This window comes from Carlito syrichta, unplaced genomic scaffold (assembly GCF_000164805.1).
Source record: "Carlito syrichta isolate Samal-C Ts95f unplaced genomic scaffold, Tarsius_syrichta-2.0.1 Scaffold312570, whole genome shotgun sequence".
NCBI classification, from domain to species: Eukaryota; Metazoa; Chordata; class Mammalia; order Primates; family Tarsiidae; genus Carlito; species Carlito syrichta.
In genome coordinates, this window is record NW_007256666.1 from 653,271 (window position 1) to 666,507 (window position 13,237).

A 13,237-nucleotide genomic window follows, 5' to 3' on the forward strand; every position below is an offset into this window, starting at 1 on the left:
TAATTATGTGCTAAATATTGTGTTCAGTCAGCAGCAATATTTAAAAAATAAAACAAGCTAGAATATAGGGTTAGGGAACATTATAACTGGCAGGGGTCTTTTCACTTAGTGAATGATAACTGTGAACTAGAAAAGCTCCTCATGGGAGAGCCTGAGGAAGCGATGACCAACCTGTAAATAGGATATGAAACTACTTTGAAAGAAATGTGTAGGCTAATGCCAATTAATATTTTCTATTTTTCCCCTGGGTCAGTTAATGCTGAACTGTATAATTGCAGAATTTTTAGTTTCCCCTTTAGGACAAGAATTTCCTTCCTTTTCATGTTACTAGGGCTTAGTAAAAAATCTATAAATGAAAAAGTAAGCCGGGCTCGGTGGCTCAGCCTGTAATCTGCGCCTTTGGGAGGCTGAGGTGAGTGGATTGCCTGAGCCCACGGGTTCGAGACCCGCCTGGACAGCGAGACCTCATCTCTACAATAAATCAAAAAATCAGCCAGGTGTGGTAGCGCATGCCTGTACTTCCAGCTACTTGGATGGCTGAGGCGGAAGGATCACTGGAGCCCAGCAGGTCGTGGCTGCGGTGGCTGGGAGCGGCCACTGCACTCCAGTCTGGGCGACAGAGTGAGACTCCAACTCAAAAAAAAAAAAAGAAAAAGAAAAAGTAATGTACAATTCACACTGTTTAAGAAAACATAAACCGGGCTCGGTGGCTCAGCCTGTAATCCCGCGCCTTTGGGAGGCTGAGGTGAGTGGATTGCCTGAGCCCGCGGGTTCGAGACCTGCCTGGGCAGCGAGACCTCATCTCTACAATAAATTAAAAAATTAGCCGGGCGGTAGCGCATGCCTGTAATTTTGGCTACTTGGAAGGCTGAGGCAGAAGGATCACCAGAGCCCAGCAGGTCGAGGCTGCGGTGGCCGGGAGCGGCCACTGCACTCTAGTCTGGGTGACAGAGTGAGACTCCAACTCAAAAAAAAAAAAAGAAAAGAAAACATAGCTAACTGATCTGACTCCCATTTATTTCCTTATGACACTGTGAAAGTTGATTAAACAAATTGTTCTTTCTTGTCACACTAAACTAAATCAGAGTTGGGAAGCCAGGGTAAAAGCACTTGGGGCACATAGCACCTGCTTCAACAATTTAATTATCTACAAGCTCAGCTGCTGAAACAGCCTGCTATATAACCTTAAGAGTAGTTTTACCTACTAGCTGCTGAAACAACCTGCCAGGACTCTAAGACTAGTTTTACCTACCTCCATCATTAACTAACCAATTAACTTGTCAGCTTCAAAAAGCTTCTCTAGTGCCAATGAGCTTTCTTTCAAAACAATCAAAACAATGCATAACATCTTTCCTTCTAATAAAACTCCTAACCTTTTCCTTGTTCTTTGGACGTATTAAAGACCCACCCAGTCTATATGTATGCCCTGAATTTGATTTTCTTTTTTTTTTTTTTTTTTTTGAGTTGGAATCTCACTCTGTCACTCAGACTGGAGTGCAGTGGCTGCTCCTGGCCACTGCAGCCTCAACCTGCTGGGCTCCGGCAATCCTTCTGCCTCAGCCTTCCAAGTAGCTGGAACTACAGGCGCACGCTACCACGCCTGGCTAATTTTTTATTTATTGTAGAGATGAGGTCTCACCAAGTTGCCCAGGAGGGTCTCAAACCCTTGGGCTCAGGCAGTTCACTCACCTTGGCCTTCCAAAGTGCAGGATTACAGGCTGAGCCACCAAGCCGGGCCAATTTTTTTTTTTTTTAGACAGGGTTTCACTCTGTTGCCTAGGCTGGAATATAGTGGCCTGATCACAGCTGACCATAGCCTTGACCTCCTGGGTTCAAGTGATCCTGCATGGCCTCAGCCTCCTAAGTACCTAGGGCTATGGGCATGCACCACCACTAACAGCTTTTTTAAAAAATTTTTTTGTAAAACTGAGGTCTCACTTTGTTGCCCAGTCTGGTCTCAAACTCCCGGCCTCAAGTGATTTCCCTGTCTCAGCCTCGCAAAGTGCTAGGATTATAGATGTGAGCCGCCAAACCCAGCGAATTTTAATTTGTACTGCCAAATAAAATGTTAAACTTGGAGATTATTCTCTGTATTTTATTTTGAGTTCAACAGTACTTAACATCTTCCTGTTCATAATTTTTAAAATTCCCTAACAAAAACGGATAAAGAATAGAAAATGCTATAATGATTGAAAAGACTTCTTGGAAAATAGACTAAATGTTTCTAACTTTTAAAGTAATTGTCAAATTAGTGAGTTATTGAATTAGAATTTGTTATTTATTTATTTATTTTTTTGAGTTGGAGTCTCACTCTGTCGCTCAGACTGGAGTGCAGTGGCCGCTCCCGGTCACTGCAGACTCAACCTGCTGGGCTCCGGCGATCCTTCCACCTCAGCCTTCCAAGTAGCCAGAATTACAGGCATGCGCTACCACACCCGGCTGATTTTTTGATTTATTGTAGAGATGAGGTCTTGCTGCCCAGGCGGGTCTCGAACCCACAGGCTCAGGCAATTCACTCACCTCAACCTCCCAATGGCGCGGGATTACAGGCTGAGCCACCAAACCCGGCTAGAATTTGTTATTTTAAAATCAGCTTGAAAATTCTGGTTGGTCAAAATTTAAAAGTTTTATTTTGTAGAATTGGCATGACCTAAGTTTTCAAGGTGGTTTTTAAAAAACTTTGTTAATTATGTATGGATTTCATCATTTAAACTTAGAAACAAAATATAGGATAGTCTCATAGTAATTTTTTATTCCGGTCTTTTAAAATTCTACCTTTTTTCCTCCCTCATTTTTAGAATTGCTAATGCTACTCCCATCCCAGGAGACTTGCTTCGAGAAAATACAGATGAGGTGTTTCCAGATGAACAGCTTAGTGATGGAGAAAATGGCATCCCTGTTGGCGTATCACCAGATAAATTGCCTGGATCCCTGGGACATCCTCGTCCCCAGGAGAAGGATGTCTGGGAAGAGATGGATGTCAACAAGAATAAGATAAAGCTTGGAATCTGTAAGGTATGTATTTCCTGCATAGGGAGTAGTAACTTTCTGTGTACTTATTTTTTTACTCTTGTTGTTACAGCAAATTATCATGTTCTCAATTTTGAATGATAAGTGCACTGAACATTGTATTGCTAGTTATTTAAATATTTATAACTGCAGTATTTTGGCTACTTTGGTCCATAACATTCATATTGTGAACACCAGACATTAATCTTCATCTTGTATTTTGTGGAAAAGATTCAAGTATTTTTAAAAAAATTAACCAGATACTGAGACTAAAAGAAGAGACATATCTATAGAACAGAAGTTAATATTCTTTCCAAATAATGGGACAAGATTCTGGATCCTTTCTTTAATGTGAACCAGTGAAGTTATGAGCACCCATTCTAAATACTCTTAGATGGAGGTGAGAAAGTAAGTGTTGGAAGTGGAAAGCATCAAACTGAATGTGAGTGGACAAAGTGAATGTTGAATAAATGACATGATTTTTTCTTCATTAGAATTGCAAGGAAGTCCTCTTGCCAGTGGGGAGAAAGATAGATTTCTGACTTATATGGCTAATTTTTAGTTATCTTTACATAGAAGATAAAGTAAATATAATAGATTGAAGGGGCAATTAGTTTTGGTGCTGCTTAAGTGTTTTTATAAAGGCTTGATTGGGAAGGAGGTTAAATTTACAGATGTAATATGAGGCTTTGGCTTGTACCTCTTAACATAACTGATAGAAAGTTAGCTAGTCATGCTTTATGAATAGGAAATATATTCTGACAAGAAGCTTCTATGATCAATCCTGAGGAGCTTGGCCTATCTTTGGACAATTGTTAAACTATGTAATTTAAAAAATTAACTTAAGGATATTGTCTTAGTCCACTTGGGTTGTTATTTTTTTAAATACTATAAAATAGATACCTTAAAACCAATAGAAGCTGGGCTCGATGGCTCAGCCTTAAATCCCATGCTTTGGGAGGCTGAGGTGAGTGGATTGCCTTAGGCCATGGGTTTGAGACCCGCCTGGGCAACTTGGCGAGACCTCATCTCTACAATAAATCAAAACATTAACCGGGCGTGGTAGCGCGTTCCTGTAGTTCCAGCTACTTGGAAGGCTGAGGCAGAAGGATTGCCGGAGCCCAGCAGGTCGAGGCTGCGGTGGCCAGGAGAGTGCCACTGCATTCCAGTCTGGGTGACAGAGTGAGACTCCAACTCAAAAACAAAAAGCAAGTTTATTTCTCACAGTTCAGAAGCCTGGGAAGTCCTAAAAAGATGAGGCAAATCTGTGTGTGGTAGGAGCTCTAACTTGCCGTGTTCTCACATGGTAGAAGTGACTAGAGGTCGCTTCTTAGGCCTCTTTTATAAGGACACTAATATCATTCAAGAGGGGTCTGCCTCCAAGATCTAATCTTCTAAAGGCCTCACCTTCTGATACCACCACTTTGGAAGCTAGGATTTCAACATATGAATTGGGATGGGGGGACAGACATTCAGACCATAGCAGATGTATACTTTAAGTCATGGGAGTTATTTGCAAACATGTTCTTTGCATAGATGTGACATGTCACAGTGTGATCTGGCTGTTAATTAAGTTCTGTCTGGATCAATAGTAATCAGGAATGGATAGTGAAAAGTGGACAGGGAATCAGTATCAGATTTTATAGTATCAAATGTAGCTGTCTTTGTGACACCAGGAACAAACTCTTCTTATACAAAAAAAGTCACTGGTGACACACTCATATGGATATCTGTGTATGTGAGAGAGTAAAATGCTACTTGACATAGAAGAGCTTAATTACTTTAGTTTCAGTCTTTCACCCATCATCATTATTTAATCTAAGTGAAATTTGAATGGCAGATAGTTTTGACCCTAAGTCATTGTCCATTATTTGTTATTATGATGAAGTGTAGTTTCTTGAATTTATAATGTATGCTGCCCAGACATGACAAACTCTCATTTTGAACACCTAGATAAAGCATTAAGCTAAATTTTGAAGACAGTTTGCTCAGCTAGGTGCTGTGCAGTTTAAGATGTATCTTTTACCTTTAAGGAGTTTACAGTCTTTGGGTAGATATGTATTTACACAACCAAATATAATACAGGGCAGAACGTTGTACAAAGCAAGAACATTAAAAGGAATTATAATGCATGTAAATAGGGATGGGAGCTAGGGGCGTGCCTTGTAGAAGAAGTGGCCGAAGTAGAAGTAGAAATAAAAATATATAAATGGGAATGCACGTGGAAAGAGCTTGTAATGTTAGGAAATTTATTGGTCATCTAGGAGAAAAATTCTAAACAGCTCTTTTTATCTTTTAAAATTGACTTATACTATATATAAAGATTATATATGTATCATGTCAAAGCACAATAATATAAGCATGTAAATCTACCATCTGCCCCAAGAACTGGAAAATTTTAACATATTCCTTCTATATTTGCTTCTACCCTATTCTACCAAGATAACCGCTGTCTTAGCTTAGATTCCATAGAAGCAGAGCCACAAAATAAACCTTAACAAATGTAAAAGAATTGAAATCAACCAGAATATGTTCACTGACCATAATGGAATTAAACTAGTAATCAACAACAAAAAGACAACAGGAAAATCTCTAAACACTTGAAAATTAAACAACATATTTCTACATAATCCATGAGTCAAAGAGGATGCCTCAAAGGAAATTTTTTAAAATGTACATAGAACTAAATGAAAGCTACACTACAACATAACAAAATCTGTGAGTCAGGTGCAGTAGCTTACGCCTGTAATCTCAACACCTTGGGAGGCCAAGGTGGGAGGATCACTTGAGGCCAGGAGTTTGAGACCAGCCTGGGTAACATAGCAAGACCCCATCTCTACAATAAATAAAAAAAATTAGCTGGGTGTATTAGTGCACACCTGTAGTGTTGCAGCTGCTTGGAAGGCTGAGATGAGAAGATAGCTTGAGCCCCAGAGTTCAAGGTTACTGTGAGCTATGATCATAGATCCCAGAACAAGCTCTTGTCTCCAATAAAAAGAGAACAACAAAAAAAAAAAACCAAAAATATGTGGGCTGCAGTTAAAACAGTACTGAAAGGGAAATCTATAGCACTAAATGCTTACATTTAAAAAGATACGAATCTTCTTTCAGATCCCCTCCTACTAGTACCTTTTCTATATTCTTAATCCTATTTTTTTACTTAAAAAAAGATATAAGGTTTCAAATAAGTAATCTAAATTCTACCTCAAACTAAAAAAAAAAAAAAAGCAGACTGAACCTAAGACAAGCAGAAAGAAGGAAATAAATATTTATTTTGTTACATCACAAAAGTTTTTATACGTTGTATTTTTATTCTTATTCTGTTCTAAATATTTTTCCATAATTTTTTTCACTCATGAGCTATAAAGTGCTTACAAGTTTAGAATTCTTACCTCTTCCAGATGATTAGAAGTTCTGTTTTTCATTACACAGTGACCCTTTCTAGTCTATTTCTACTTTTTTTTTTTAAGCATTAAAGGCTATTTTGTCAGATGTTAATACAGTTATGCCAACTTTCTTTTGGATAGTACATGCCTATTATATCTTTTTTCATTCCTTATCTTTCTATGTTTTCCTATCCTTATTCTTCTATTGTGACTTTTGTAACTGGCATATAAGTGGACAGCCTTACAATCTTTATGTTCTAATTGATTAGTTTACTTCAGTTACATGTAGAGTTATTTTTGCTTGAACCTCTTTTTCTTTTCTTACTTTAAATTTCTATTCAGTTTTTAATGGTTTTTTCTATTTGTTTAAAAGTATAGATTTTGTTGGCTTTTTTCCTTCACTGTTTTCTCTTTTTACTTATTTGGGATTTAAACATTCTAACTATATTCTCCTAGTAGTTGTCCTTGAAATTTATCATGTATTTTTAACTTAAAAGTCTGAGGTTAAGCAGTATCCTAAACCACCTTTCTGATATTGCAGGACCTTAGAACATTTTAACTTCAGTTGCCCTTCTCCCAGCATTCTAGTTTTTTCTATTTTAAATTCTTTATTGTTTAAAAATAATTACTTAGCCAGGCACAGTGGCTCACGCCTGTAGTTCCAGCACTGTGGGAAAGGATTACCTAAGCCCACAGATTCAAGACCAGCCTGGACAACTTGGCAAGATCTCATCTCTACAGTAAATTCAAAAATTAGCTGGACGTGGTGGTACACGTCTGCAGTACCTAGTTACTTGGAAGGCTGAAGCAGAAAGATCATTTGAGCCCAGCAGGTCGAGGCTGCGGTGGCTGTGAGCATGCCACTGCACTCCAGCCTAGGCGACAGAGTGAGACTCTGACTCAAAAAAAAATAACTTATATTAGATTATTGATATGTTGTTCTTTTAAACAAGTAATATTTATATGGACTTTCAAAGATGTTTATCATTTCCTTCCATTTCTGAACATTCTGGACTTTTCTTTCTTCCTGAAATATTTCCTCTACTTCAAGCCTTTTGGTAGAGGATTATTTTAATTTTTATTCATCTATAAATGTATTTGTTTTATTCTCTGTCTTTCAAGATAGTTTATGCTGAATACAAAGTTTTTGACTGATAGTTATTTTTCCTCTGGCTTCAGTCATTAGTATTTAGAAGTCTACTGTCATTATAATTGTTTTTTCTTGGTAGGTGATCACTTCCTCCCCACCTCTATCTTTTCCTCCCAGATTTTTTTTAACTCGTGTTCTTGTCTGTGGTGTTCTGCATTTTAATTATGACGTGCCTAGGCATATATTTCTTTTTGTTTATCTTGCTTGTGATATCTTGTATTCCCTGAATATTTTGATTATCTCTTTCTGGGACTCTAGTTAGACGTAGCTAGGGGAGGGGCGGCAAAAAACCCAGAATTTATTTATTTAAAAAGTATATTTATTCTTACATGTTTAAACTTCAGTCACCTTGAAAGTACTCTCCGTTTGATGTAATATGTCTATCAAGACACTTTTTCCATTGCTCAGAACAGTTCTTGAACTCATCAGTTTTGATGCCTTTTAGTGTTTTTGCCATTTTTTGTTTCACTGTTTTCACACCAGCAAAACATTTCTCTTTGAGGACTTTTTTCATCTGGGGAAACAAAAAAGTCACTCAAGGCAAGGCAAACTATCTTGAAAGAGAATAAAACAAATACATTTATAGATGAATAAAAATTAAAAGAATCCTCTACCAAAAGACTTGAAGTAGAGGAAATATTTCAGGAAGAAAGAAAAGTCCAGAACATTCAGAAATGGAAGGAAATGATAAACATCTTTGAAAGTCCATATAAATATTACTTGAAAGGGTGGGACACGGGGGTCATGCTGTTTTTGGTCAAAAACTACTGAACATTCTGCGCAGTGTGGGCAAGTGCACTTGTGAATTGCTCATCATGAAATGGGCAAATGTGTTGAAACAATCTCCAAAAAAATTCACTGAAGCCAAACACAGCTCTTACAACAATGCTAGCTGGTACACTGATGCCAGTGGGTTCCTAGAACATTTATCTAGTAGAGGACACCTGTCTTCCAAGAGATCCGCCCTCCCAAAAATAATTCCAGTTCTTTGGGGGTTTCCCCCTCATATTTTGCCTTTTTATTCTATCCATTATCTTTTAATATCATTTTTTGTTATTTTCTTCTTATCTTGCTGTTCTTTGTTCTAGGTCATTTCTTTGGCAATGTCTTCCACTTTACTAGCTAAAAACTTTTTGACCTTTTTTTCTTTTGCTAATTTGCTGTTTAACTTATTGAGTTGATTAATCAGTTAATTCCAAACAATCCTTTGTTGATCTTTGTGATAATGACCTTTATTTATTTAAATATTTTGTGCATAGCTGTTCTATTTTTGTAGAACAATGTTAATATCTGAAGTCTCTGGGAATATTAAATATTTTTCTTAATTTTGATTATTATTATTACATAGTTATGGTAGCATGCCTTCTGGTGTCTTTTATCCTTTTTTCCCATTATTTTCTCATTCATTAATCATTGGTGGAAGTTCTGTAGATATAGAAGATTGGCTTCTGTTACCAGATTTTATCATCAATTTGAGACTAATGGGTATCTTCTTGAGACTCTCTGTCCCAGACTTCCCTCACTCACTGCACTCCTGATATTATAAAGCTTGATTTGCCTGATAATTGTGCTGCTGTAGGCATCTGTCTGTAGACAGTGCCACTCCATGGGCTTTATCATGCTCACCCTCCTAGCCTCTTTCTGCTGTGCCTCAGGACCTTTTTCTAGTCGTAGGCTTTTTGTTGTTGTTTGCTTGTTTTTGGAGTTAGAGTCTTGCTCTGTCACTCAGACTGGAATGCAGTGTGCAAATCACAGCTCACTTCAGCCTTAACCACCAAGGCACAGGCAATCCTCCCACCTCAGCCTCCCAAGTAGCCGAAACCACAAATGTGTACCTTTATGCCCACCTAATTTCTATTTTTATTTTTCAATTTTAAAGATGTGGGGTACAATTCAGGGTTAAGTATACAAATGTTCATTATGCAGGTAATCTTGTTGATGGCATACCCCCCGCCCCCACTACTGCCAATCCCAACACCCCTCCCTTGGCAGTTTCCCACTACTGCCAATCCTTTTCTTATAGTATGATAATTGTTCAAGGTCCGCTTATAAGTGAGAACATGTAGAACTCAGTTTTCTGTTTCTGTGATAGATCACTGAGTATGATAGACTCTAAATCCATCCAAGTTGCTATGAAGTCCATATGTTTGTCCTTCTTTATGGCTGCATAATATTCCATCATATATATGTACCACATTTTTATTTTATCCAGTCCAGTTTCGATGGGCAGCATGGTTGGTTCCATGTTTTGCTGTTGTGAATAGTGCTGCAATAAATATGCGTGTGTAGGTATCTTTTTTATAGAATGATTTGAGTTCCTCCAAGTATATTCTTAATAGTGGGATTGCTGAGTTATATGGAAGGTCAATTTCTCGTTCTTTCAGAAATCGCCACACTGTTTTCCAAAAAGGTTGCACTGGTTTGCATTTCCACAAGCAGTGTCGAAGCATTCCTTTTTATTTGCAACCTCGCCCGCATCTGTTGTTGTTTGTTTTATTAATTATGGTCATTCTTACTGGGATTAGGCGGTATCTCAATGACCCACCTAATTTTATTTTATTTATTATTTATTTATTTATTTATTTTTTGAGTTGGAGTTTCACTTTGTCGCCCAGGCTGGAGTGCAGTGGCACATTCACGGCCACTGCAGCCTCAACTTGCTGGGCTCAGGCGATCCTTCCACCTCAACCTTCCAAGTAGCTGGAACTACAGGTGCATGCCACCATACCCAGCTAATTTTTTGATTTATTGTAGGGATGAGGTCTCGCCAAGTTGCCCAGGCTGGTCTTGAACCCGTGGACTCAGGCAATCCTCTCACCTTGGCCTCCCAAAGTGCTGGGATTATAGGTGTGAGCCACCACACTCAGCAGGTTCACTTAATTTTTTTTTTTTTTAGAGTTGGAATCTCACTCCATCACCCAGGCTGAAGTGCAGTGGCACACACGCTCACAGCCACCCCAGGGTCCTCCTGAAAGGCTCAGGCTATCCTTCAGCCTCAGCCTTCCAAGTAGCCAGAACTACAGGCGCGTGCTACCACGCCCAGCTAATGTTTTTGATTTATTGTGGAGTTGAAGCCTTGCCAAGTTGCCCAGCCTGTTCTTGAACCCATGGGCTCAGGCTGTCCCCTCACCTTGACCCCCTGAAGTGCTGGGATTACAGGCTTGAGCCACTGCACCCGGCCAGGTTTACCTAATAAAAAAAAATGTGTAGAGATGATGGGTCTGGCTATGTTTTCCAGGCTGGTCTCAACTTCCTGGGCTCAAGCGATCTTCCTGCTTCGGTCTTCCAAAGTGCTAGGCTTACAGGCATGAGCCACTGAACCCAGCCCTGTTTTTTTGTTTGTTTTGTTTTTTGAGTTGGAGTCTCACTTTGTTGCCCAGGCTGGAGTGCAGTGGCACACTCACAACTACCACAGCCTCAACCTGCTGGGCTCAGGCAATCCTTCTGCCCCAGCCTTCCAAGTAGCTGCAACTACAGGCACATGCCACCACGCCCAGCTAATTTTTTGATTTATTGTAGAAATGAGGTCTCACCAAGTTGCCTGCTGGTCTCAAATGTCTGGACTCAGGCAATCCTTTTGTCTCTGCCTCCCGCAGTGCTGGGATTATATATGTGAGCCACCATGTCTGGCTACCAGCTCTGTGTTTTATACAGTGATAAGAATGTGGGGGGATTCAAGGTTGGTGACCTCTCCTAACTCTTCTGAGATCACTGTATCTCAAAGAGAACATACTTTCTAGGTTTTAGTTTTAGGTTAGTGGAATAGGATCCTGCAAGCATCTAGTCAGCCATAATACAAAAAGCTAAAGTTGTTAATCATTTTTAGACTGTTTATCTTTGTACCAAAAATATTAAAAACTAAAATAATACTGAAACTGAGTATAAATTAAGAAAATATATTTAATAAAGGGTTAAGCCAGTGTAATGAAGTAAACTAGCCCACATATCCTAATCTTCCAAAAACAAATTTGATCATTTGTTTATGTTATCTTGAAAGGTTCAGTGATTCTGCCCATGTGTATGACTTAGAATGTTTTTCATATTTTTATTTTATATTTTGTCTAGGCTGCTACTGAAGAGGAGAATAGCCATGGTCAGGCAAATGGTATTCTCAATGCTCCAAGCCTTGGTTCACCAATTCGAGTCCGTTCAGAGATTACTCAGCCAGACAGAGAAGTTCCATTGGTGCGAAAGTTACGTTCCATTCACAGCTTTGAGCTGGAAAAGCGTCTCACCCTGGAGCCAAAGCCAGATACTGACAAGTTTCTTGAGACCTGGTATAAAATAGTTTTTCTTTCTTTTTAAAGCTCTAAGGTACTATTATTGTTGTTGTTGTTGTTATATGTTATCATCACCACATATTTTTATTATATATTATTAATGTTATTACATATTATTATTACATATTAGTACATATTACTTATGTTACATAAAGTCTTTCAACCAAGAAATTCTTGCATTTTTGTAACATTGATTCCATTAAACTCTCGTTTTCATCTGTTTTTGTTATTATCCTGATTCTTACTGTGAATTGTCTTCTAATATTATTATAAATTCTACAGCATAGACTTTGACTTTGGGATCTGAGCAGTGGGAGTTGGTAACTTCCTAACACTAGGTTCTAGTCTCCTACCCTCTTTCTGCTGTGCCCCAGCACCTTTTTCTAGCCCTAGGCTTTTTGTTGTTGTTGTTTGCTTGTTTTTGGAGTTAGAGTCTTGCTCTGTCACCCAGGCTGAAGTGCGGTGGCACAGATTGTGGCTCACCTTAGCCTTAACCACCGAGGCTCAGGCAGTCCTCCCATCTCGTCCTCCCAAGTAGCTGGGACCACAGGTGTGTGCCTTTATGCCCACCTAATTTTTAAAAAAATTTTTTTAGAGATGGCTCTGGCTATGTTTTCCCAGCTGGTCTCAAATTCCTGGGTTCAAATGATCCTCCTGCCTCAGTTTCCCAAAGTGCTAGGATTACAGGCATGAGCCACTGCACCTAGCCCTGTTTTTTTGTTTTTTGAGTTAGAGTCTCTCCGTTGCCCAGACTATAGTACAGTGGCATACTCACAGCTACCACAACCTCATCCTGCAGTAAATGAACACTTTTACAGTGAATTGTTTGGAAGGTAATCTCTTCCAAACAACAGTGTCGAGTTGGAGAGGACATGATAAAAGATATCATGAGGCAGAGATGAGGGAAATACATGAAGGAGGGAAAAAAGTAATATACACATGGGATAAGCAGTTCAATTAAATTTAACAAAGGCCTTCTATGGATAAGGTGTTATAGGAAAATAGATTCAATGAGTGTATCATTCATGCCCTCCAGAGCTCATAATCTCCCTAGCAAGAAGGAAAGGTGATACTTTAGAGAAATGTACATAGATAGAGACTGTCTGTTCATGGTTATGAAGCACATTATCCCTATAACAAATTTTGATTACAGAAGACAAAAATGAAACTTTAAAAATAGTTTGGGGTATATTTATTAATTATAGAAGGCTTCAATAGTATTGAGACCTAACAGCATTGACTAGTAGTCACATCTTTCAATGGTCCATCTCTAGTGGTTACAGTTGGCAATGAAATATTAGGTTAGGGCCAGGCTCGGTGGCTTAGCCTGTAATCCCGCGCTTTGGGAGGCCGAGGTGAGTGAATTGCCTGAACCCGCAGGTTCGAGACCTGCCTGGGCAACTTGGCGAGAC

The 13,237-nt window shown here is 38.9% G+C and overlaps 1 protein-coding gene across 1 annotated transcript in view; it reads left to right on the forward strand.

The window, feature by feature from the left end:
- Nucleotides 1–13,237, forward strand: part of TTBK2 (tau tubulin kinase 2) — a 187,299-nt gene that overhangs the window by 158,636 nt on the left and 15,426 nt on the right. The window contains exons 11-12 of the mRNA XM_008069951.2: nt 2,799–3,015; nt 11,611–11,822. Coding sequence (XP_008068142.1) covers nt 2,799–3,015; nt 11,611–11,822 — 429 coding nt within the window. The remainder of the gene's footprint in view (nt 1–2,798; nt 3,016–11,610; nt 11,823–13,237) is intronic.